Consider the following 26,917-nt stretch of genomic DNA (forward strand, 5'->3'; position numbering starts at 1 on the left):
GGAGAGGGGCTTTTGGAGCATTAGGTCTGGAGAAGGAGCAGGGCGGGGCCAGGGCGCTGGGCAAGCAAGAAGAGAACGCCAGGCATGGTCGTCAAGGAGTTTGGGGTCCTGGAAGGGCAGGGCATGCCTGCAGCCTGGGCGCTCCCTGTGTGGGAGGTGGGGCATCCTGGGCTTCTCACGGGAGAGGTGGACGTACTTTGGGAGTTGGTGGGGAGAGGGAAGAGGAACCACCTTCTTGGAAAGCCTATTGACAGGTGGAGCACGGGCCTGGAGCAGACTGAGTGGGGTTAGAGATGCAGCATTCTCTGCTGAGTTTCTGGTTCCCCAAAGAAGGTCGTTACCCCTCCCCAACTTCTCAGGAAGGAAACTGTGACTCTCACTGTGCCAGTTACTTCTGTTACTTTTGTCTTTGTCCCCTGGAAGGCAGATTGCCTCACCGGACCTACCACTTCCTGAGAAAAATCGTGCAGGCTGGGTGCCTTGCTGTCAACACCAGCAGGGTGCTGGGCCCAGGCACATCCCCCGTGTGCAGACATGAGGGGCGCTGTCAGGGAGCAGGGTTTGAAATGGTTGAAATGACCTTGGGCAGCGGCTTGGAAAGGTGAGGATGTCCCGTGAGGGCCACATGGAAGCCTGAGCAGGTGTGTGCCCGTGGAAGGGGATGGGAAGGGCTGGTTAGGCAAGCAAGCTCCGCTCCAGTGGTTTTGCTTTGCGATGGAGATGGACTGGCTGTGGGGTCCTGTGAGCATTTGGGTCTATTTTTGCACCTGCCAGCAGCAGCCCACTTCCTTCTCAGCTGCCTCCCTGAAGCAGTGTGCAGCCCTAGCCACCTGACAGTGCTGCAACACCCCCCCGCCCCGCCCGGCGCACCCGAGGTCAGCCATGCAGTACGTCTGGGGCTCCTTCCAGAAGGTTCCAGAGTGTGCAGCTAGGCTTCCCAGCCTCGAGAGGTGGGCCCCTCTGTCTTTCCCTTCACTCTCACCTTATGGAGGTACGTTCCTTCGTTGGCCTCCTCCGCCCTTCCTCCTGTCATCGTGCTCCTGGTCCCCCCACCTGAGACCTGGAGAGAATCACTTAGGCTAACACGGAGGTGCATTCTGTAGCTTATTTTATGCTTCTAGAGGTATTTGTGTTTTAAGAGGAAACATGGTTTTAAGCCCAAAGCGGAACATTCAGTGATTGCAAACAGGGCGGGAGAGGTGGGGGTGTCTGAGGACACTTCTGAAATCGCACAGTCTAATCACACAGGCTAGGAAGCACCTGCTAGGTCGGCTGTGCTGGCAAATCTGTGGGGCTGGCCTCGAGGAGGCTGAACAGGCAGGCAGTCCAGGGACCTCACGGCAGAGTGGGACATGCTGCACTTCCTGTCCCTTGCTCGGGTGGCATGGTTACATCACAGTCGTGCCTCAGTGATCACGGGAAGCCACGGGGGGTGGGGCTGGGCATTAAGCGAGGTCAGGTCAGAGAAGTAAAGGCTTCATGGGGTACTGGGGATTGGAAATGGAGCTGCAAGGACGGGCCTGGTTCCAGTAGCTGAGCAGAGTTGGTGGGAGTCCATGAGGGGGAGAAGGCCCTGGGCAGAGATGTCAGGGTGCCAGTCTGTGGTTTCTGTACAGGCCGGGGGGAGACTCACTTCTCAGGGATGGAGGGCTGGCGCTGGGGCACTTTGAGACACCAGGCAGGTGAAGATGGAGGGGTTTGCTTTTTGCCTCGAGGACTGTGGGGAGCCATGGAAGGATCTTAGAGTAGGGGACTCGCTATAAATAGAGTCTTCTAGGGAAATGCATGTCCTGGCAAGAGGCAGGAGGGTCGGAAAGGGGAAAGATTAGAGAGGGGTCAGGAAGTCATGAGGGGGGTCGTGGTAATATAGGCATGACGTTGCCCGGTTCCTCAGCCAGACGTTGCAATTGCCCTCTGAGTATTTCACACCCTGCCAAGGCCTGGAAGACACAAGGGGGCCTAAAAAGCCCAGTGCCCGGCCCCAGTTTGCTCATGGACTCCAGTAGGGAGTGGGCCACATGGGTAGCACTGGGGATACAAAGGAGAGCAGAGATTATGAAGAGACATAACTGGGTGGGTGGCTGATGGGGCATGGGGCCGAGGCAAGGCAATGGAGCGGAACCCCAACTCTCATTGTGAGGACTGTGGCCTGGGGCAGCTGTAGCACGTGGAGAGCTTGGGACGCGGCCGGATGGCGTCAGAAGACGCTGTTTTGGACGACGGAGTGAAGTATCTCGGCGCATCAGAGGGGAGATGCTGAGGAGGTCAGAAGTCAGGGTCAGACCGTAGATCCATAGATTAAAAGTCCTGACGTGCCTGATCTCAGCGGTGGTAGTTGAAGCTGCGTGGAGGATGGAGCAGGTTCGTAGCAGAGGACGGAAGAGCGATGAGGTTATGCAGGGGTGGGGAGCGACGAAGGGGAAGAAGGAGCAGGAGGAGGGTCAAGGACGGGGTGGTCAGGTGTGGGGCACGGAGCCTTGGCATGAGACGGGGTCACCCAAGGCCAGGGAGGGAGCTGCCACTACAGACTTGAGGAGCTGAGTGAGAGGAGGCGGCGCGTGGATGAGCCCGGGGGCACAGGGTGAGACCTAGGCATGAAATTCTGGAAGTTCTGCTTCTTTGTTGGAGGAAGAGAAGAAAGGATTTGGTGAACAGTGAAGGGGTGGGCTCCGAACTGGCCAGAAATGGCTGTAGATGCTGCCTCCTGGCTCACCTTGGCCAGTTAACCTCTCTGCGCTCCAGTGCCCTAGTTAGTAAAGGAGGATAAGACTGTATCGAAAGCACTGCCTGGCTGTGAGTACCAGAAGCATGACATGAGCTGAGGATGAGCATGAGCTAAGGCATGCACAACTTGTCTGCTCAGCGCTTGGCATACACTAAGTGTTCTTGACACATTTTTTTTTAATAAACTCTATGCCCAACGTGGGGCTCGAACTCAACCCCAAGATCAAGAGTCGCAGGTTCCACCGTCTGAGCCAGCCAGGCGCCCCTGGTCTGGACACATTGAGCTATTATCATGAATGACAGATAATACGTTTTATAACCGGCTACATGATTTTTATATCTTCAAATGTGAAATCCCTAGAAACCATGGAATAGATGTCTGGAGAAGTCTTTCTAAACTGAGAGCACTCCGTTCCCTAGTAACCAGGATGGTTTCGGAGCAGGAAGATGGGCTCCATCATTTCTGGGGAATGCCTTTTATGCCAAAAATGATGATGGTCCTCTTAGGATCATAATTGTTTTTACAACATTGCATTTGCTTGTGGTCGTTTATGCTTTCAAAACATTCGCTTGCCTTTATGGTTAGATTTAATGAGGCTCCTACAGAGTTTGGAGTTCTACGTTAGATGCCGTGGAAGAAACACGAGAGAAAGAACATGTAGAGTGCACTCCTAGGAATTGGGGAAGGAAAAGCCGAAGGTGAAGGAGCAAGAACACGTGGACGCAGCGTCAGGCAAGCACAGAGTATTAGGACATGCCTAAGCTGCTTGTGCCAAAAGGATTCTGAGCTGAAGATTGATCTGGGTCAGATGCAGTCAATGAGCGGAAGTGTGCTTGGACGGGTTCCTTTGGATTGTTGATTTCTGGGATTTCAGGGACTCGTTGGTGCTTGGAGCTGGGTCCCCCTTGCTCTGGTTCACGGTGGGCCGCCGAGCCGCCCTCACCCTTCCGGGAACAGGAGGCTGCCCTTCCCATCTCTCATGTGCATTCCAGGCCTGCTACTATCTGTGCTCTGTAGACCTTTCCCACAGGCCCTCCTGGCTGTCCTCAAGTCCGTGCTCTACTTTTTTTTCCCTTTTTTTCCCCAAACTCAAACTGCCCTTGACTTGGGATGTTCTTTCCCTCTGAAAGTCTTGCCTGCCCTTCGAGGGCCAGATCTTCCCTGGAGTCACTTCTGATCTCCCAGACTGGAACTCCTCTGGACTGCGTGCTTTTCACAGGACTCTGTCCGTGGTTCCCCACTGAATCTCATTTTCCCTTGAGTTACAGTCACCCATGATCACGTCTATCTTTCTCCCATGCGAGACTGCAAGGATTCTGGGTTTTCACTGTGGAACCTGCAGCTTCCGGTCCACGGGGAATATTCAGTGCACATTTGTGAAGTTGAATTGCCTCGGTCCTTTCTCCTGGAGAACTCTCTAGGCTGGCGGTCACTCTGCAGTCCCACTTGTTCAGGGCCACTTACCTGTGCAGGGCTAAGTCAAGTGAAGCCCCTGCTCGCCAAGCTCCTCCTGCCGGGCCCCAGAGTGAGGCAGCCGGCCCCACTGGCAGCTGGGTCCTTGGGGCTGCCCCGTCCCCTTGCCTAGTGCCCAGAACATCCTCCTAGATGGGTGTGATTGTAGGGATTTCCCATAGCTGCTCAGAGAATGGAGGGAGGGAAGCAGGCTTACCTGTGTGCAGCCAGTCTGAAGAGCAGGCCTTCTGGGTCCCAGTCATCCTCTGATGGTGCCTGAGTGACCTGCCAGAGGGTGAGAATGGCCAGGTCAATTCAAAGAAAAAATAGGCTTGACCAGCTCAATTACCTGCTGAAAGGAGAGCCTGTCCTGCACCCCTTCCTTCCCAGAGCCTTGCTTGGTGGGCACCAGCATCTCCTCCTGGCCAGGAGATGGGGAGGAAGCCGAGTGGGGGCCCTGCAGGCCCCCGGCCCCACACACACTGCTGGAGGGAGTTGGGGGGTGGGTATTGGGCAGCCCTGGCCAGGTCCCGCTCTGAGCTTGCCTTGTTTCTCTTGCAGTACATCTTTGTAGATGCTTATGCCCAGTACCTCTGGATCACGTTTGACTTCTGCAACACTATCCAAGGCTTTTCCATCCCGTTCCGGGCAGTTGATCTCCTCCTGCACAGCAAGGCCTCCAACCTTCTCCTGGGCTTTGACAGGTCTCACCCCAACAAGCAGGTAAGGGAGCTTCTGGAACACAGGTGGGGCTTCTCCGGTTTTCTGTTCCTGCCCGTGGGGATTGTGTGTCCTCTGACTGACCTCCCCCAGCCCCTCCTTCCTCCTCTCCCAAGCTTAGACTTTGTACTAGTTGAATTCCCACGGCCGAGGAAAACCGTATCTCCCTGGCACTCTCCGTCTGCCTCCCAGCCAGGGGGCAATGCCAAGCGCTCGGCAGGTCCTTGTAGCCAGACATCATGCCCTTCTCCATGTCGATGCACCTTTGTGGGTTTGAGTGGGGGGGTCCATCGAAACTCTGGAAATTATTCACACAGAGCCAGCTAAAGCCTGGAGTCTGAGCTCTGCTGGGACCTCTATCTTGAATTTCTGTTCTACCTTCCCCATCCTCTGCCTCAACCAACATACTGCTTTTGTACCATTTATTTGAAATTATCATTAACTTAAATTTTTTTCCTACATGTGTGTGTGTTTGTGTGCCTTTAATATAAATATGTGTATTTTTCTCCTTAAATCTGGACTTGAAGGAGAGTGAGATGGGGAGACAGCCCAAGTGGGATTTATCTCTCAAGGTTGAAACTTGCCAAATCGAGGCTATTGGTCTGGTATAATACCATGAAACCAGTAGACCTTGTAGGATTGGATTCATGAGGAGTTTTGAATGGCTTGGCTCAGAGGAACCTTGGAACATATCTTTTTCTTTGTAGGTTGTTTAACCAAAACATGATCTGTTTACCTTTCCTTGCCTTAGGGAGTAACCTAAGTACAGGCTGGGTCAGTTTACCAGTGTACGTGGATGAACGTTGTTTTTAGTCTTCTGCTGCTTCTTGTGTGGTCACTAGGGCCAGAGGAATGCTCAGGTGCTGTGTTTGGAAGTTCAGGGGCTTTGGCAAAGACCAGCAAGTTCATCACTCACGGCCGTATTGTTTGCATTCAAGTGGTTCCCCTTGGTGCTCTTTACCCCTGCGCTTAGCCAGGGTCCCCTCTGTTCACCTTTAATCCCTGTGGCCCATTATGGGTTTTTAAGGACATGGTTTCCCAGGTGAGAAAGTACAGTGTAATCCTTTTGTTTTTACTATCCCTGATGGCTAGTGTCGAGTAAACCGTAATTTCTGATGATCCATAAATGGAAGACGATACCCATTTTTCCTTGTAGTTATTCTTGAAGCCTTAGTAACTGTGGAGAGGAACGGGAAGGTGCAGATCTCACCTTGCCTCCCCACCCTCATTCGCTTTTGGAGTAACCAAGCTGGCCTTGCTGATCTCCGGGCCCGTCTTCCCAGACCGCATGTTATTTATGGCGGGGCCTGATGGCCTTGCCGTTCAGGTTATGCCTGCCCCTTGCTTCTATTTTTTTTTTTTTAAAGATTTTATTTATTTATTTGTCAGAGAGAGAAAGCACAAGCAGGGGGAGTGGCAGGCAGAGGGAGAAACAGGCTCCCCACTGAGCAGGGAGCCGCCCGATGCGGGACTCGATACCAGGACCCTGGGATCATGACCTGAGCTGAAGGCAGACGCTTAACCGACTGAGCCACCCAGGTGTCCCTGCCTCTTGCATCTTGATCTCTTCTTGTCCTTGGTCTTTGCAGCTGTGGAAGTCAGATGATTTTGGCCAGACCTGGATCCTGATTCAGGAACATGTGAAGTCCTTTTCTTGGTAAGTCCTCCACCTAAGAAGTTTGAATTACATAATCACCTTTCTTCAGTTCTAGCTCCTTCATGGAGGGCAGACCTGCCCTCACCTGAAATGTGGAGCATGTGGTTCGGGAAAGGCACATTCCAGACCTGGGAATTAGAACTGAGAGTACAACACACTCACTGTGTGGGGCGGTGGGGGATCAGAGAGGAAAGTTATGGGTGAGAGAAGTGACAGAGCTTTTGCATTTTTCAGTCCATCAGGGAACCCAGGGGACTCTTGAGCACTTGCATGATTAGAATTTCTAAAGACCTTCACTCTTCGAGCATGACAACAGAAGTGGGGATTTTTCTCTGTATCACTTTCATTCACTTGTTCATTCATAACGTACTTTTTTTGGATGTCTGCTGAATATGAAACATGTTCGATGCTTTAGGGTAGAAGAAGTTGAATAATTTATGGATATAGTTATTAAGGAGACTGCAGCTTAGGAGGCAAGAAAAGACATTTTGTGTACAGAACACACATCATGGAAGACACACAAAAGTCACAGACCTAGCAGGAGAAGCCAGAGGGGGGACTAGTCTTTCCAGATGGGGAGATCCCAGCCAGCTCCATGGAGGAGTTGCTTTTGAGCCAGGATGTGCGCAAGAGGCTGGAGGTAGCAGGAGGGGCCTGGAGGTGTGCGGGGCTGGGATTCCAGACAGAAACAGAATGGCCAAAGGCAGAGAGAGAGGACACTGTGGTACTTGGGTGGAGAACACGAAGTCTGACTTCTGGACAGTATGTTGGGTGAAGTTCGGGAAGGGACATTGGTATCTGAATATGCAGTGCTTGGTAAAGGAATCTGGACTGAATTCTGAAAGCAGCGAGGAGCCCCTATAGGGTTTTGAGAAGGAGAGAGAAATCAACAGGGCTGGACTTGCAGAAGTACAGCTGTTGCTAGTCGTACGTCCTTCTGATCTTTCACTGTTACAGGGTGCAGTATGTAATCTTGAATAGATGCACTTGTACACGTGTGGGCAAATGGGCAGAACAGATTCTCAGGAGCAGACATGCTGGGTCAGCAGGTCACTCAAACCCTTCACACTTAGCAAACTTGATTCCTCCTACATTGACCCTTGACCTCCACTGCCCCCAGTCAGCTGCCCCTGGAATCTTCCCCATTTCAGTTTCTAGTTGCTCAGGCCAAGAACTTGGGAGTCATCACTGATTTCATGTTTGTTTCATGCTTCACATTCCACCTATCAGGAAATCCTGTTGTCTCTACCTTTGGTTTATATCTAGGATCTACTGCTCAGCTATGACTTTACTCCAAGCCACCAGTGTCACTCATTAGTTGTCCACCTGGTCTTTCCACTACTACTCCTGTCCTTCTGCAGTTAATTCTCAGTACATGGCCGGGTTGATCTTCGTAAAAACAGGTCAGATCATGTTGTTCCTCTCTCTACTTTGAACTCTTTATGCACCATCACTTCTCTCAGATTAATGCCAAGCATATTCCTACCACAGGGCCTTTGCACTTGCTTTTTTCCCTGCCTAGACTGCTCTTCTTCAAGATATACTTATTGCTTACTCCCTTATCTCATTCAAGTCTGCTCAAATAACACTTTCTAAATGAGGCCTATCCTAAGGATCCTATTAAAATTGCAACTACTCCCCTGTCATTTCCTGTGCCCTGATCTGTTATTTTTTTGCATAACACTTACCACTTTCTAATATGGGATTATTAGGCTTATTATTTGTCTTTCTCTCTTTGATAGAATGAAAGCTCTACAAAGGCAGGGGCTTTGGTCAGTTTTGAGCACAGATATATCCCCAGTGAATAAAGCATTGAAATTGTAACTTTGGTAGAGATTGCCAAATCTATGGAGAGTGTTAAATTTTGCTCTCATCTCAGTAACATAGAACTGTGCTTCTCTCCACAGCCAATGTGTTAGGTAAGACAGGGTATCTCAGTATAGTCTTAGTTTGAATTTTTCTTACTATGAATGAGTTTGAGCATCTTTTAACAGCTTAAGCATCATTTTTATTTCCTTTTTTTTTTTCTTTCTTAAAGATTTTATTTATTTATTTGACAGAGAGAGACACAGAGAGAGAGGGAACACAAGCAGGGGGAGTGGGAGAGGGAGAAGCAGGCTTCCCGTGGAGCAGGGAGCCCGATGCGGGGCTCGATCCCAGGACCCTGGGATCATGACCTGAGCCGAAGGCAGATGCTTAATGACTGAGCCACCCAGGTGCCCCGTGTCTTTTTTATTTCTATTTTTATGACATGTCTTTTCATGCCCTTGGCCCTTTTTCTGTTGAATGGTTAGTCTTTTTATTGATTTCCAGGAGCTCTTTGTATATTTGAGGTTAGGCCTTTGTGACACTAGATACCACATGTGTGTGTTCATTTATAATTCTCAGTTTATCATTTGTGTTTTGAGGTTTCCATGTGGTTTTTAGTCCTCATTAAATGCAGTGGTACATACTGTCTGTGCTTCTTTTAGCTCTCTGTTTGCAGAGGAATGTCTTTGAGTTGGTATTGCTTCCTTGGTGAATGAGGACAGCGAAGATGGGAGGGAGCCCAGATGTAGAGGGGTCCTACAGCTGAGTATCTTCAGGCTCCATTGGACTTCCTTTTCAAAGAGACAGCTGTTTCTGATCCTTTTGTTTTTTTCCTTGGACCCAGGTTGTATTGTCTTAGTGAAATTATGACCACAGTCTTATCCAAGTATAACCTCTACCCAAGGAGTACCATTAGAACTTCCTTTTGCTTTATATGTGTCTTAAGGGGACAGATTGGGCTTTCATCTGCTTACATAACCATATATTAAGAGGGCACACTAGCAGGATGACTGAGTAAAGGAACATCACATTGGGGAATCTGTATGTTGTACTTTTGCCTCTGTGCACATATGCTGATATCTTAGGGGAAAGGCCTGGCCTGTCTTATTTTAGATAACTACGTGTCTGGTGTCAGGGCATTTCAGGCCATTTGGAGGATTTTCCCCTAGGATTTCCCATGATAAGTGAGAGTGTAATCTAACCTCTCTAAGAATAAGGGCATACATTTATTCAATAATGCGGGCAGCCTGGGAGCAGCAGGCGTTTGGAAAACCAGTGGTCTATGGAATCCAGAGCTGGAGATCGGCAAGGCGGGACAGTGGAAGGGCAGTTGGGGAGGGACTCAGGGGTGCCTGGCCGAGCACCATGGAAGGGTTGTAGGTGAGGCCCGGTGAGGACTGCTGACTGTGATCACAGATGGAGCAAGGCTTGGAATTTTCAAACGAGGGCCAAGAGACCAGACCGTAGTGGAAGCTAGCGATGGGCAAGTAGCCGAGCTTGGAGGCGGAGTGGCTCTCAGAAACGGGAGGTCCACAGCGGGATCACGGAAGAGAATTGGGAGGGAAGTCGCAGCTCTTTCTATCTCTTTCTATCTCTAGATACTGCTTTTGTTTAGGAAAAGAATAGCAGAGGTGAGCTCAGTCTCAAAATTCTCTGAGTGAAGGTCCCTTCTTCTCTGCCTTTTTAAAAATATCCAGCAGCTTTGTTTTAATTTGCATATCCTCTAGGGTAGAGGAAGTACTTTAATCAGTACTTCTAATTGTGGAAAAGAAGAGAACATGCCACCACCCCCACACATACGCACGCAGAGCGTCTGATGATGAGCAGTTGTCTCCTGCACTGGGGCCAAGCCTGCTGGCTTCTCCAGTGCTCTGCTTAGACTCCAGATTGTGGGGCCAAAGTCATGCCTTTTGGTTTCTATTTCTTCTCTCCCCCTTCCTTCCTTGTTTCCTTCCTTCCTCCCTCCTTCCCTCCTTCCCCCCTTTCCTCTTTTCCTCCCTCCCTCCCTCCCTCCCTCCTTCCCTCCCTCCCTCCCTCCCTCCCTTCCTTCCTGTGCTCTTTTTTAAAAATTTTTTTTAAAAGATTTTATTTATTTATTTGACAGAGAGACAGTGAGAGAGGGAACCCCACTGAGCAGGGACCCCCTGATGCGGGGCTCGATCCCAGGACCCTGGGATCATGACCCGAGCCGAAGGCAGATGCTTAACGAGGGAGCCACCCAGGCTCCCCCCTTCCCGTTCTCTTGACAGTATATCTTTGGAGGAATTTTATATCCGAGCCTTCATTACCTTGAGAGCCATCATGCATATGTCACTCTGCAAAGACAGGTCCAGAAGTGAGTCCTGCCTTTCCTTGGGTCATCCCTGCATCCTCCCTCTGAGGCTCTCCTCCTAATTTTTCCCATGTGCTGAATGGTCTGCCTGGCCTGGTGTCTTGTTGAGCATTAGGAAACCTGAGGCAGAGTAGTCCTCCTTGCAGCTGTTGTTGGGGGCCTTATTTGGGGGAGACTCCTGTTCTGAGATTCTTCTTGAGGGAGTTTGATCAAGTCAACCTTAGAGTTTTCAGTTTGGAGTAGCCTTTGTACTGTGGTCCAAGGATTCAGTGCAGCAAGATTCAGTTCAGCTGGGAGCCCTGTAGGACAAAAAGAAATATAAGACATGGCCTTTAAAGGCATCTGTACTCTCTCTAGGAAGCTCAGACACATTATGGTGAATAATAGAACACAGTGAATAAGAAGCACCACTGTGAATAAGAAGCACCATTGTACAAAGTCACGAGAGTGATTCCAAAATCCACCCACCCAAAACAGTTTTCTACCTTTGTTTGAAACTCACATAACATTAATACATAAGGCTTGAAATTGAACACTGCACAGGTACATCGTGGGTATTGGGAGGAGGGAGGAGAGCTTTGGGGGAGGGCTTCCTGGAAGAGGGGCCTTGAACTTGACCTCAGAAGAGTAGGATTTCAACATGCAGGTCAGAATGCACGCGGGGCGGGGCGGGGGCCTCCCTGCAGAGGGGTGCTCTGTTGACGGAGCGCAGGGAGTGGGGTGAGGGGAGAAATGAGCTCTGAATTTCTGAAGGACATCAGGGAGATCAGTCCATGTGAGAATGAGTTTGCAAAGGAGCCTCGCAGAACATGACTTTGCACTGGTAGGATGACTCCAGATTGCACGGATCAGCGACAGTGGCCCAGGACGGACAGACAGAAAGGGCAGGGCCTGCTAGCAAGATCAGGCTCACTGGTTCCTCGTGTGGTTTCTTCTAGAGCTGTTCTGAGAGCGTACGGGCCTGGGAAAACACACTCCTTCATTCTCTGAGGTTTACAACTTGAGGTCAGAAACTCACTGACAGCCTCAACCAGTCCCTTGCTTACTGATTCCAAAACACCCCACCTTTTACTTTTCCTTCTTCTTGCTCATCTCAGGCATGGCCAAGGCTTGCCTTGAGTGACACCCAGGGCACTTTGAAGAAAGCAGTAACAACATCAACACTTGACAAATGGCGATCACTTTCCCTCCCCACTGAACCGAGGAGCAACCAAAGGGCTCTGTTTGTGGCAGAGAGCGTGGGATTGTGTCCCTCAATTCCAGCAGGCTGGCTGCACGGCAGAACCTCGGTGTCTCCAGTTGCTTAAACAGAGTGATGATAGAAACTGCTCTCTTTCCTCTAGGGGTATCGATCCCTATGACAAGCCAAACACCATCTACGTGGAACGGCACGAACCCTCTGGCTACTCCACGGTTTTCCGAAGTACGGACTTCTTCCAGTCCCGGGAGAACCAGGAAATGATCCTGGAGGAAGTGAAAGACTTTCAGCTTCGGGACAAGTACATGTTTGCTACAAAGGTGGTGGTAAGTTGAAGGTGCTGAGGAACGTGGAAACTCCTTTTTGAGTTTCCTTTCAGAGGTTCGGCATTCCGTGATGGAGCCGGTGGGTTTGAATATGCAGGGAAGGGGTCAACGTGCCCCGGGGAGCTTGACTGAGGGGCACTGGATATAGACGGGCATTCCCGTGGGGCTTGGATGGTCCCAGGAGGTCAGAGGAGTGGAGAAGCTCAGACAGCCACTCGGGATGTCTCTGGGCTCTTGGAATGTGGTTGTTTCCTGGTAGCCAAGCATCCTTGTCAAACACGTGTTTCTTTGACATCCCAATTAAAAGAACACAGAAAGGAGGGGTGGGGCTCTGTGGCAATTTGCTTTAATCTCGCCGCCTGATTTCCTTTTGGATTAGGCCAATGTCTTTGGGAATTTTGGACACATGTTAATTTCCATGGCTAATAGAATGTGTAGTCATTGGCTAGTGGGAGTTAATGCTCTAAGAAAAGCAGTGATTAAGCTTCCAGCTGTCAGTAAGTAGCTTAACTCTCAGCCTTTGGGAAAATCTTCCCCTTGATTTGATGTGTTGGATGGAGCCAGATGCTGGGGAGGTGGGGGGAGGCTTGCTCATTTAAAACCAGACTTGATTATTTAACAGGGCTTGCCTTGTGACTGTCTCAAGTTGCAAGCGGCGACTGCACTGCCCTGTGTAAAGGAACAAAACCGTCCTGAGGAGAGCAGGTTGGGCCGCTATCCTGGAGTGCCGTAGCTTATTTTCTTTTTCTTTTTTTTTTTTTTTTAAGATTTTATTTATTTATTTGACAGAGAGAGACACAGCGAGAGAGGGAACACAAGCAAGGGGAGTGGGAGAGGGAGAAGCAGGCTCCCTGCCGAGCAGGGAGCCCGATGTGGGGCTCGATCCCAGGACCCTGGGATCATGACCTGAGCTGAAGGCAGACACTTAACGACTGAGCCACCCAGGCGCCCCCGTAGCTTATTTTCTTGATGGGGGCCATTCCCTCCTTGACCTCAGGCTCTGCAGACGGCCGCTGGTAACTGGCAGGCGCTTTGCTTTCTGTCACAGTTAACCTTAGGGACTAAAATCAGGTGTAATGTTTTCCTCCAGATTCTCACTTAAAATATATGATGGGTAGCTGGCCCCTTTGGTAGGATTCCAGGGTAGAGAGAGGACCTCCCCAGCAAGGAAAGCAGAGAGTAAGGTTGAGATGAGAAGAGAAGATGTGGGTGGCTTAAAGGCAAGAGGGGTGCCCCATTACATACTTTGCAAAATGTTTTTTAAAGCCACTATAATTATGGCAGTTTTTCTTCTGTCAGGCTATTTGCATTGGGTCAGTTGCTGGATCATTCCTTTTCTGCCTTGCCTATCACTTTCTCTCTCTTTCTCTTACACACACACACAGCGACTCAGAAGGCAAGCATCCTTGGGTTGCCTTGGGCAGGGTTGTGGTGAGGAGGGAGCGCAGTGTGGGGAACCAGGCCTGAGGACTGTTACCTTGTGACATCCTCTTGGCAGTCCCAAGGTCCTGGTTTGCCTCTCATCTTTCAGTGTTCCTGGGTCTTTTCTGTTTTAGTTCCTTGGGCCTGAGTTTATTTATATGATTTTAATTTCTTGATTCTAAGACACAGTGACTGATTCTTAGATTTGCCTACTGACTGATTCGGGGCTGAGGTGGAGAGCCGTTGTGCATTCCTCTTATGCCTGTTTTTTCTGGATCTCACACCCAAGAGCTAAAGAAATATCCCAGTGGGAGCTTTCTAAGCCCTCCGTTCCACCCTAACGGCTATGTCTGTTCTCTCGCCATGGCTGATATGCAGGGCGCTGGGAACAAATTTATTGTTATTCCTGGTCAGTGGTGAGATCAGGGGCTGTGTCTGCCTTGTTCATCACTGATGTGGTACCCAGTATCTTGCACAATGCTTGATACATAGCAGATGCACAGTAGTTGAATGAATGCCATCTCTGCCCACCTGATTTAGAAAGCATAGGCCAGTAGATTTTTTAGGGGAGTGGTAGGAGGCCTTAAATGATTGTTACTTTCTTGGTCAATTCTCACCTCTCTGTATGGTTTATTTATTTATAGGATATTGGTGACAAACCTGTAGTTATGTGTTGGCTTCATCTTTCAGCACATGGATGGGCCACCGGATTCCAGGGTCAGTGGTGTTAGCTAGAGGCTCTAGGCCAGATGAGGTAGGCCACCACATGGAAGTGTTTCTCAAATTGTGGTCTTAGGAGCAATCTCAGCACCATCACTCAAGAGCACTTGTTCCAAAAGCGGATTTCAGGGCCCAAATGCATTTTTTTTCTCAGCATCCTTAGGCTGCCTAAGAATCTCCAAAATTTGAGAAGCTCTTCCCTGAGGTCTTCTGTATGCAGAATAGTCAGTTCTATCATCAAAGGATCATTGTAGATTGGATGGGTTGATGAGGGAAGAGACCCAACCGGCTGTGGGTGATAAAATGAGTGTTTTCCCTCTTTTAATTTCTTCCTCTTTATTACATTAGACTGCTGAGCCATAAGGATAAACAACATTGGCCTTGGTTGGATAACTGTATCAGTAGGAGTATTGTGAGGTCTGCAAGTGTAACTTCTTATCTGGGGTGTGCTTAGCACTCAGACTGCCTGGGTTTGGGGAATTCTGAGGGACCTTAATATTAAATGGATTCAAATCAAATTAGGAAAGTCAAGGAGCTAATTGCAAAACCACAGAAAATTGGTTTTGGGTGATTAACTCTTTTGCTTTTTTCCAGTACCATGAACGATTATAATTCTTTGCAAGTTAGCTCTTTAGAACATGTGGGGACAGCCATCTGGATTCTGGACTGGAGCTGGTGTCTGAATCTTCCGAATACCCCTGTGCCCTGTTAGTCTGGCTCTTATTTCATATGTGCTTTGTTTCTGATGCCCTTTGATTTTTTTTTTTTTAAAGATTTTATTTAATTATTTGAGGGGGTGGGGGAGGGACAGTAGGAGAGGGAGAGAGAATCTCAAGCCTAATCCATGCGGATCAGAGTGCCCGATGTGGGGCTCGACCCAACGACCCTGAGATCATGACCTGAGCTGAAATCAGGAGTCAGTTGTTCAACTGACTGAACCACTCTGGGGCCCCCCTTTGATATTTTTTTTAACCCAAGTTTAATTTTTATTCCATGTTTTTTGACATGACATTCACTTACTTGTCTTAATAGTCTACATCAAAATGATAGGCCATTGAGGCAGCAAAGAGGCACTTCTGCAAACTGGACCAACATTGATTCGTTAACTTGGCAATAGCCAGCTGTTAGGTTCTTTCTGGTAGATATCAATAGTTGCCAGAATGTTGGAGGTAAGTGAGGGCCAGCTGCTCTTCTGTAGCTTCACCACCAGCTTATCATGAAAGCCAGGTCCACACCTTTCTTGCACAAATGTATGTCAGTAAGCAAAGACCTAATGTATGGGCTTGATGGCATCTCCTCTCTTCTTCTAGGTGATGCAGACACAATGTTCTAGAGCAGGGATTGGCAAACTATGGCCCTTCACTTATTTTTGTCAATAAAGTTTTATTGAAACAGCTATGCTCATTTGCTTACATGTTGTCTATCACTGCTTTCATGTCACAGTGGCAGAATTGAATAGTTGCATGGAGGCGGGATGGCTCATAAACTTTAAAATACTTCTATATGGATCTTTACAGAAAACCAACCCTGTTGTAGAGGCAAGATTCTGTTACCCTTTGAGTTGGCATCAGGCAACCAGAATCCTCTCGTGTAAAAGCTTGATAAGTTGTGGACATTACCCCTAAAAGTTCAGGTTACAGGCCTCCTTAAATTGTTATGCCCTATTCATGCCAGAGTGTTATCTTCAGGATATTATGGCCAATTCAGATATCTTGCATGCCACTGATCTCCCAAAAGAGCTCATTTGTACTTTCGCTATTCTGACCAACCAACCACTATGGAAAACCAATTTCTAATCTTCATTATGCTAATTTAAAGTCTCTAATGTTGGTAGAGATAACAAGAAAACTTAGTAATCATCTCAAGATTGTGGGCTTCTCTATGAAAAGTTAGCTGATCACAATTGGAGTGTGATTTTTTTTTAGGATAACTGACCAAAACCAAGTTATTGACAAATTAATTATAACGTTACTTAAATGTATGTAAACATAAAGCTAGGTATAAACACTTAATGCATATAATTTATAGGCAACAATAAAACCTGAACACATTATGAATAACAATAAAACCCAAACATTATAAATAAAGCTATAATACCAATAAATTTAATATCAATTTTTATAACACCTATATTGAGATATAATTTCTATGCCATAAAATTCACCCTTTTGAGGTATACAGCTCAGTGGTTTTTAGCTTATTCACAAAGTTGTGTAATGCTTACCACTATCTAATTCCAGCCCCTGCACCCCCATTCCATTCCCCTCCCCTCCCTGGCAACCAGGAATCTATTTTCTGCCTCATAGAATTGCCTGTTCTGGACACTTTATGTAAAGAGTATCTTATGCCATGGGACTTTTTGTACCTGTTTTCTTTCCTAGTATAATGTTTCTAGATTTCATCTGTGTTTATTACGGATCATCAGAATTAATGGGTCTTTAGGTCCACTGCCTCTCTCTTCTGCCGGTTCAGATCTCTTGTTGAACCCCTCTGGTAATTTTTTTCTTGTGAGTTACTGTCCTTTCCCACTCAAGAATTTGTATCTCTATAATTTCTGTTTCTTTAGTGATACTCTCATTTAGTGAGACTGTGTTCTCATACTTTACTTTAATTCTTGTGACATGGTTTCTTTTAATTTTTTGAACATATTTATGATAGGGGATTTAAATGTTTTGTTTGTGAGTCCAATATCGGGCCTTCCTCAGGAACAGTTTCTATTGACTCTGTGTGTGTGTGTGTGTGTGTGTGTGTGTGTGTGGTGTTTATGTAGGGGCCATACTTTGCTGTTTGCTTGTCTTATCCTTTTATTGAAAATCAGACATTTTCGATGGTATAAGGTGGCAACTGCTTATATCAGAGTAGCCCCTTCCCAAAATGGTTTTTGTTACCTTTTCCTACTGTTACCTGTATTTGTTTTGTTTGTGACTTTCCTTCATTAATTTTGTAGAGTTTGCATTCTTCATTGTGTGTGGTGGCTATGAAATGTTTGATAATTAGGCTTCGTGGTTAGCTAATGATTGAACAGAGATTTTTCTTAAATGCTTTGAATCAGTACATCTGGTAGCCTTTGCTGAGGGCCTTTGAGCATGGGTGGGGGGCCTGCCTTTAGTGCAATCTACAACTCTGCCTTAGCCTTCAGTTCCTGCTTCCGTAGACCCAGCCATGAGTGATTAGGCCCTTTTCGCTTCTCTTCTGAGCATACTCACAGCTCTTGCGTGTGTGACCTTGTAGAGTCCCCGGAATATTTCAGAGCTTATCAAAGCCTCTTAGGGGCATCTACTTCCCCAGCTTTTCCGTAAGCCTTTTGTGAGTTCCTGGTGCCATGTCACTCTAGCAGCTGCGATGTGAAACACTTGTCTCTGTTTCCATAGGTCTGTCTGTGCAGCGAGCTGAGGCAGGTTATATGTAGAGAAGACCTGAGAATGCAGTTTCAAGCTGGCCGTGGCAACAGTCTGTCCCCTCCATTGACCGCGCGGCTGCTGGTTTTCACAGTTCCCGGAGCTGCGAGGCTGTGGGTTTCCGAGGCTACCGCAGAGCTGGAGCAAAGGGGATGGGACTGAGGCCACAAAGTCGGCTCTTCTTGCTGAGCTTTGACACTGTTCTCCAATAAGTGCTCTTTGGGTTTTGGCAAGCCTTTATTTAATTTTTTGAATTCTAAAAAAGTTGACTTTGAGAATTTTTGTCAGTGTTCTTGTTGCTTTTTGGATGAGTGGATTTTCAGAGTTCCTTCCTCAGCCATTCTTGACGTGCTTGCAGTGAATACTAACTTTGTGAAACTGTTCATGATGGGCGTTTTCAAATCTACATAAAAGCACAGTTTATACTGATAGGACTGCCACAGGTGCCCTCATTCAGCCTCAATATTATTTACATTTGCTAATCTCTTTTCGGCTGTGTACCCACTGGTTATTTTTTTCTTGGAATATTTTATTTTTATTATTATTATTTTTGAAGTAGGCTCCACGCCCAGCATGGACCCCAACATGGGGCTCGATCTCACGACCCTGAGATCACAACCTGAGCTGAGATCAGGAATCGGACGTTTAACTGGCTGAGCCACCCAGGTGCCCCTTTCTTGGACTATTTTTAAAGCATAAACATGTATAAATAAAATATATATAAAATGTTATCTATAAATATTTTAGTATAAACAACACTAATGTGGATGATGATGTTTTGCTGAACCCTTGTCACTGTCTCAGAGGAGAAGGTGGGCGTGAATGCTAGAGCCTGTTCTGGACTGTGTCCTTGTCCGCCACGTGCCGCGGGGTCCCTCATTCTCTGGCCACTGTTCTCCGTGAAACGTCCAATTGAAGAGCTCACTGTGACATCCTGTGGCCTTCACTTGGCAAGAATGTGTCATTTATTTAGTTCTCTCTGCTCTTTCCTCCTTGACCTCTCGTTTCCTTTGGTATAATCTCAAACATAAATATAAGTGCACTTTTTGAAATCCAGATTATTCAGCTACTTACATCAATTTATTTTTCCTTATCGGAATGAAAGCACCAAATGAAACAAAGATCTTATCTTACATTTTCAGACCCTAGAATACCGGCATAACTTGAAGCATTGAAATACCTCCTGGACGCTGGTGAAAATATTTGTGCTGGGAGCTATATTAACTGGGATAGCCTTTCAGGAAGGCTATTTTTTCTGTCAAAAATGAAAACTTTGACCTAGGGGTTTTAAGAATGGCATCCTACAGATATTCTTGTGTAGTTCTGGGAAAGGTAATATATACAGGTATATTCACTGAAGAGTGCTTCTGGAAATCATGTCAGAGCCCATGAGCTGTTAAATGAAAGATGCCTAAGAGACTCTGTTAATGAAGAAAGTTGAATTGCACAAGGATATTTTTATGTGGAAAATAAAATTACATGTAGCAAATTGACATTGTGTTCAATTACTGGTAACAGAGTAGAAGTAAAAAGTGGCTTAATGAATACAGAAACTTATTTTCCTCTCCTCCATGCTGCCTGGAGGTAGGCAGTGTAGGGCTGGTATGTTGGTACCTGGTACCCTGGGGGCCCAGGCCTCTCTCTGTTCCACCAACCTGACTAATGATTTCGATCCTCACCGTTCCCTCTTGGTCTAGGACATCTATACTAGCCTTTGAGTCTTTACAGGAGTCAGAAAGAGTAAGGACAGATAGGCCAAAATAGGACCCCTTCCCACTGATTAAGTCCCTTCCAGCAGCCTTCCTAGAAACCCAACACACCACTTAGGTTTACGGGTATTGACTGGTACTCAGTCACATGGCCACATGCAGTTATGCAAAAGGTAGAGAACCCCAGTGGTTTATTTAGGGTGGCAGTCAAGATCCTGTTGCTAAGGAGGAAGGAATAATGGATGTTGGGTAAGTGTAGCATCCTCTGTCCCTATATAAATATGCTCAGGGGTGATGGTACAGAACACTCCTTAAAGACCCCATGGGAGCCTGTTCCCTTTTACTCCCTGGGGAGTAGGGTAGGAGGAGTGAGTAGAGGGTAGGGAGCAGAGTGTCTGCATTTTACTTTACATCTGTCTGTACTGTTGGATGTTTCTTTCTCATGAGCACGTTTCACTTTTGTCCTTGTGGTAAAAAACTCAACCACCACAACAACCCATGGCTCATTAAGGAAAGTAGTAGGAGCTTTTGATACATCTATCTGACAATCCACAGTGTACTACAAAATTGTTAGTATGTTTCTTGGTGGCAAGAAAGTATTACAGTGACTCCTTAGGGGTGGACCTGAATTGTCCCGGCTTAGGAATTATTGTCCCAGAAGGAAGTGGGACGCATGTTTTTTGAGGTTTCTTTTTTTGTTGTTTTTTTGGTTTGTTTTGAGGTTTCTTATGACCTTTGTACTCTGACTTTTGCATCCATGGAGGAAGACTGGCCTTGGTATGAATTCTCAATTCTCGTGCCAACCAACAGCACTCGTTAAGAATGCTTAACTAATGATGGCCCCCCCAGTGTCACTGAGAAAAGTGGCTCCTTTCTAAGGTTTAACCACAGTGGGAAGAAGTGAAAAAGTATAAAGCATTGAAGTATGTTTTTCACGGACATCTGTGTATTCATATATATTTATAGGGATTTATATAGGGTAACTTACATGGATCCTCTGACCTTTATAAATAGCTATAAAATTTTATTGACTTAAAGAGGGCTTTTGGGATCTATGCCTAACAGTTTTGCTGGGTACTGTTTTCTCATTCAGGTGTAATAAGTTTTACATTTTTATTAGATCCATTGTTTCCTGCGGCCCCATACTGAGTACAAGCTATTACCATGGTTTTCCATGTGCCATTTTGGAAAGGCCGTCTTTTGTACCTCCCTACCTGGCTTCTTTGAAACAGACTACTTTTAGCCATTTGTTTGAATATATGTGTGTATATAAATATATATATATATATATATATATATGTACATATATATATATACTGCTCAGATAAATCAAGAATAACTTCCCGTTCATTCAGCAGCTTGCTCTTCACATAGTGTTTATTGGGCATATATTAGCACAGGGGATTCGGTTCTATTATAGTTAAGAGAAATTGGTACGTTTCTTACTTTACAGGAATTTAAAATCTGTGGTAAACAGTAGCAACACGGTCAAGGATAAATGAAGCCAAATGAACCCCTTCTGGCTGGCAATCCCAATATTCTGATCAGCTTAATAGTCATGTGTGTGATTATGTCCACATGATGGTGTGTGTCCCTTTCTGTCTGGATAGATGTGCAACATTTTGCCTCAGTTCCCAGCCCCATACTTTCAGAGCTGGAAGAACCCACACTGAGCCTTTACGGTGCTGCTTATCTTTTTTTGAATCATCGCCCCTTTTGAGGATCTGGTAAAGATTGTGTACCCTCCCCGGCGGGATGAATGGGTACATCTATACACACTGTTTGCCTTTGTATTTATAGGATTCCTGGGCCATTGACAGCCATCGACAGAGAAGTCCCGAGCCTAATCAGCTTCTCAGTTTTATAGATGAATAAATTGAGACTGAGAGAGGCTTAGTGACTTCCTGAGGTGTACAGCCAGCTCTTAATCTAGTGCTTTTGTACACATTTTCGAGATTCCAGCAGTGCTCTAGTATGTCTAAAACACAATGTGACAGGGCCGACATCATGCCCTACCGAAGAAAACATAACGCCAGCAAAAACGTTCATCAATGAGAAGTATTAAAAGGTCGCAAAAGAGAATCAGCGAAAATTCCTCAGCTCTTTGTGCAAGTTAAAGCCCTTGAATTTGAGTATCCTTGTAACCTGAAAATAGGAGAGAAAGAACAAGGGGAATGGGTTTTATATGCGCTGCGTGTGGCTGACCTCACCCTGGGCAGGTCTGGGGGCTGCCTGGCTAAATCTCCACCCCCCTCCCACACCCAGCTTCAGCCACAGTACTGTTTGTCCTTCGTCCTCATCTGGTGTTAGGGAGTATCTGGTACCTGTTGCAGACCAAGTGTCCTGGATCAAGCGAGTACAGCCCGAGCTGCGGAGTGAACACGGATGTTGCAAAAACGTGCATTTGCAGTCACCCTGTGTTTCGTGTTTTTGGTAGAATTGGAGGGGTCTGACACTTCTGTTTCCTTCTTCACTTATTTGGAATGGCTGTAATGTGGCACCATTAACTTTTTTTTTTCTCCTCTTCCTGGGCAGCATCTTTGGGGCAGTCTGCAGCCATCTTCTGTCCAGCTCTGGGTCTCCTTTGGCAGGAAGCCCATGCGAGCAGCCCAGTTTGTCACGAGACATCCTATTAATGTGAGTGGGGTCTGCTTGGGGGTGGAAAGAAGTGTTAATGTCTGCATGCAGGGGTCAGGGGAAGGGTGTTGCAGGGACGTCCTTCTGGGTAGATAGATCTTTGATGGAGGCTCCCTGAAGTCCCTTTCTAGATAGGTCCCTAGAGAGAACCATTATGCTTTGGGCATCTTGGTCTGTTTTTTTTTTTCCCTCTTCACTGTTCAGAGTGCAGCCGGATGGGAGCCTTAATTTGCTTTACGTGGAGACGGATGGGCAGAGAAGTTTGAGACTAGAGTCAGTGGGCTCAGGGTGCCAGTACTGAAGGAATGGGGAGCTGGTGACCCTGAGTTATTTGTTTGGGACCTGCTCTGTTGCTTACAGTAGGCGGCTGGATTACGAAAGGGGATAAGAGCTGGGTCCCACCCTTTTAGAAACACAGGTTGGAGACGCAGAGAACCAAGCAGAGGAAGAAACCATATATAGTCCAATGCTTGGTCCAAACCATATATAGTCTGTGTGTATGATGACGTAGATCATAGGAAGGATCCTGGCGGGCGGGGGTCATCAGAGAAGTGCCCACAGGTAGGACGTGGCATTTGAAGGCCTTGCCACCAGCAGTTGGTGTGGTGGAAGGTTGGGAGCTCAGGTGGAGAAGATTCTTGTCCATTCTTTGCTTTTTACAGCTTCCATCTTCCTTTAGTACCTTAGAGGAAAGGGAATGCACATTAATGTCTATCGTACCTTGTACTAACAATAGACCTCATGGGAAAAAGAGGGAGACTTTATGAACTAACCTGAAGTGTTTAGGTCATTTATGGAGTTCGGTGGCCCCCTCTTTTGGGCCCCATTTGCCAGGAAGCAGCTTGCTTCAGCTACATGGCGGCCTCAGCTCCTCCAAAAAGAAAGTTGGCCGAGCTTTACAGGGATTTGGGAAGCTGTCTGTGGGCTCTGGGCCCATACCTCTCACTGGGACATTTGGAAATCATTACTTTAGTGTGCATAGGGAAAGCCCACTGCGCATGTGGATCTTTTGACTTGTGTATTTTTCGACTTTTGATTCCAAAGGAATATTACATCGCAGATGCCTCCGAGGACCAGGTGTTTGTATGCGTCAGTCACAGTAACAACCGCACCAACTTATACATCTCGGAGGCAGAGGGGCTGAAGTTCTCCCTGTCCTTGGAGAACGTGCTCTACTACAGCCCAGGAGGGGCGGGCGGCGACACGCTGGTGAGGTAAGGAAACCATGGGTCCCTGGCCCACAGTCTCACGTCAGTACCACCTGCACCCTCCAGGTGGGTGTTTTTCAGCATCAGCTGCACATTTGGGTTCCACTGGCGAGTTGCCAGAAGCCCTGATGCCTGGTGTGTGGTTTAACCAGTTTGGGGTGTGGCTGGGCTCTGAAGGTTTTACAGAGCCCTCCAGGTGACTTGGATGTGAGGCCAAGGCTGAGCACTGCCGCTCTGGGTGACTTTTAGAGTCACAGCCCATGTCAGCCAGTCCCCGTCTGGCTCTGGGGTCTCTGAGCCAGTGGGAAAAGGCACTTGGAAAATGTCCGCTCAGGGCAAGCTGACGTGGGGAGCCCTGGGGGCCTTGCCTCCAAGTGACTCGGGTTCATTGACATTTTTTTTTTTCTTATTGCAATTGCAAATATTGCTTTGTGGGTGTCTGTGGAAGGACCCCAGTGGTACCCATCCTTTATCAGGACATCCTATGCTTGGAGTTGTTTTGTTGTACTGGACGTTCCGTGGGCTGTGGAGGAGTCCGGGGTTCGGGAGGGATGAATGACCCGTGACCCTCGAGGGCCAGGAGGGCATTTATTCTCACTTGTCTTGTGTGAGGCGTCTGACTGTGATGAGGATCGCTCTCCGCTCTGGGAAGGAGCCGTCTGCTGGAGCTGGTTGGTGGGCTCTGGGGTCGGGCTCTGAGGCCATGACCTCCAGGGCACAGGCCGTGGCATTGCCGTCCACGGTCTCTCGTCATGCTGGTGATTTATGCAGTCACCAGCTCTTTCAACAAGAATGCTGTTGCTCTGGGCCAGCACTGAGATCATGTGTCCAGCCACGAAAAGTCAAAACAGGGTCCCTGTTCCGTGGAGCTTTTGTTCTCCTTGGGGGAAGACAGAACATAGACAGACGTGTAACATGCCTGGTGGTGGTGAGTGCTGGGAGGCAAAGTGAACCAAGTTCAGAGGTCAGGGCAGTAGGAGCCTGTTACTTCATTCAGGCTGGTCATGGGAAGCTGTTCGAGGATGGCGACATTTCAGCAGGTGCCTGGGAAAGGGCACTGCAGGCAGAGGGAACAGCATGCTCAGAGGCTCTCAGGTTGGACTCTGTTGGTTTATTTTAGGAGCAGTGAGGAGGCCAGGGTGGATCCAGCAGCTGGAGGAGGAGGGAGAGAACCCAAGGGACAGCATCTAAGAGAGCAGAGCTCAGATTGTATAGGGCCTTCGAGGGCATGGAAGGAACTTACTTTTTTCCTAAGTGGGATATAGAGGGTTTTGACCAGAAGATGGACATCATCTGATTTAACCTGTTATATTTTTTTAACCATTGAAAAAGTTGTGAACTGCATGATATAAAGGAAAGCACATGAAACATAAATGGACTTCGTTATCGGAAACTTCAGACGAACACTCAGGTGACCTGTGTTTTAAGAAGCCATCCTCAATGCTGTGTGCAAAGTAGACTCTTGGACAGGAGCAAGAGTGGGAGCAGGAAGCCTGGCTGGGGGAGTGTGATGGAAATCCAGCCGGTGGGGATTGCTGTTGGCTGGACCCAGGGCGGTAGTGGGAGAGATGACGGAAATGGGCCAATTCTGATGGTTTGTTGGTAGATTTGCTGCTTCACTGTGGAGAGTCAAGGGCCCGCAGCTGCTTGGGCTCAGCAGTGGGCAGAATGATGGCCAATGCCAGGAGCACCCCCGTGGGCTGAATCAGGGAGTCGGGGAGGGCTGGATGAGGAGCAGGTGTCAAGGGAAAGAGCGGGACCTTGGGTTTGGACTCAACAGGACCCGAGGGGAGAACTTTCTACCCGGTGTCTCTCTGATAGTGCTTTTCCACGCCCTGTTTTGGCTCTTTCGGAGGTATGTCCTATTTTGTGCCTTACTTTTTTTTCCCCCTCCCAGTATAGACTCACGAGTTATTTATTATTCAGTGCATGTTAATGTGTTGTAAACCATCCCTACCGTAATTCAGCCTCAGGTTTTTCTGGTTTGGTCAGTGGCAGCCTCTTTGGACTGGCTCCTGTGTCCTTTTTTGTTTTTTATTTGTTTTTAAAGTAATTTATTGAGGGGAAATTCACAGAACATTAGCTTAACCATTTTAAAATGAACAACTCGGTGGCATTTAGGGCATTCACAGTGTTGTGCAACCACCAGCTTTAATCTAATTCAAAAACATTTTCACTCCCCAAAAGAAAACCCCTTACCACTAGGCAGTTTCTGGCCCTTGTCTCCCCTCTCCCCGCACCCCCTCTCGGGATATTCTGTGTAAACAGAATCACAGCATAATATATGACCTTTGGGTTTGGCCTCTTGCACCTTTCATAATATGTTCAGGGTTGGTCCACATGGAGCGTGTGTTGGTGCTTCATTCCCTTTTATGGGTGAATATTATTCTCCTTACTTTTTTAATCAAAATTATGAGCCATTATTCCTCAAGCCCTTTCACAGACTCTGATTTTTTTTTTTTTTTTTTTCATGTCTGAGAGCCTCTGGCTATATGGAGTGGATAAATCAGAGGTTTCCAGATCCTCCGCGTTTGTCGGGTATTCAGGATGGGTATCTCGTGATGGGGCAGAGCTCGAGCCAGAAGCTCCCCAGGAAGCAGTAAGCTCAGTTAGGTGACCATGTGGCCCTCTCATAGATGCCCACGGCCCTTTCTGTGGTCACAGAGGACGCCCCCGCCCTGCCTGGGCGTAGAGTCCAGTCAGGAAACTGGAGAGAGGTTTATGTCTACGTTCACAGACCCGCGTAGGCTCAACCTTCTTGCTGTTTTCTTCAGGCTTTATCTCAGGGACTGAAGATCTTCACAGGGGCTCGTTTGCATGAACTTCTGTCACCTGCTTCTGCATCTCAGCGAGATGAAACGGGTTAAGGGTGAATTAGCAGATTACGTGGGCAGGCTGATTTGAAAAAACAAAACAAAACACAGCCCTTCTGTGGTATTTGAAATGAGTTGTTCTTTGCACTCAATAGGCAGGTGTGGTGCCAAGGAGCCCGTCCTAATTTGCTTAGAGGACCAGAGAAGGAATTCTTAACGGGGGCGCTCCTGGCATTAGTGAGATGTGCCGAACAGAAATCTCATGGAAAGCGGTGTCTGGATGGAGGACCAGGTGTGGAGAGGAAATGTCAGGCCCGGTGGCGGCGCATCTGAGGAAGACCTGCTGCTGGGTTGTGCGGGGCAAGGCGGGCTTGGGTTCTGCAGGAGGGGGGCCCAGGGGCCCTGGGGCGCTGGCCGGGGAGCAGCGGACAAGTGCTTGTCGTGAGGGCCGGTGAGAGGAAATGTAAGAAAAATGGATGAAGAGAGGGCACTTAGGATGAGGTGGATTGTCGCAGGACCACAGAGGAGCTGGCAGGACCACAGAGGAGCTGGCAGGACCGTCTGGGGAGCGTGTGAGGCACAGAGGACAGGTTTGTGCTTGGAACCGAAAGGCAAAAATCCAGGAGAGTGACTGGAGGGAAGAAGCAGAGTTCATCTAGCTGAGAGAAGGCCAGACCTCCTGTGTGTTTGAAGGAAGCCAGCAAACCTGACGGTGGCGGCTTCGTGATGATGGAATCCAACGTGGGATTGCTCAGATGAACAGAGAGCAGGTGGATGATAGACCTTCACCG

General features: G+C 47.8%; 1 protein-coding gene across 2 annotated transcripts in view; it reads left to right on the plus strand.

Annotated features, from left to right (window-relative positions):
- The window catches only part of SORL1 (sortilin related receptor 1), a 154,232-nt gene that overhangs the window by 24,945 nt on the left and 102,370 nt on the right, over positions 1-26,917 (plus strand). For both annotated transcript variants that reach the window (XM_035009158.1, XM_035009159.1), the window contains exons 4-8: positions 4,739-4,900; positions 6,487-6,554; positions 12,039-12,219; positions 22,004-22,105; positions 23,150-23,319. In XM_035009158.1, coding sequence (XP_034865049.1) covers positions 4,739-4,900; positions 6,487-6,554; positions 12,039-12,219; positions 22,004-22,105; positions 23,150-23,319 — 683 coding nt within the window. The remainder of the gene's footprint in view (positions 1-4,738; positions 4,901-6,486; positions 6,555-12,038; positions 12,220-22,003; positions 22,106-23,149; positions 23,320-26,917) is intronic.

Source organism: Mirounga leonina, unplaced genomic scaffold (genome assembly GCF_011800145.1).
Source record: "Mirounga leonina isolate KUSES-001 unplaced genomic scaffold, KU_Mleo_1.0 Mir_153, whole genome shotgun sequence".
NCBI classification, from domain to species: domain Eukaryota; kingdom Metazoa; phylum Chordata; class Mammalia; order Carnivora; family Phocidae; genus Mirounga; species Mirounga leonina.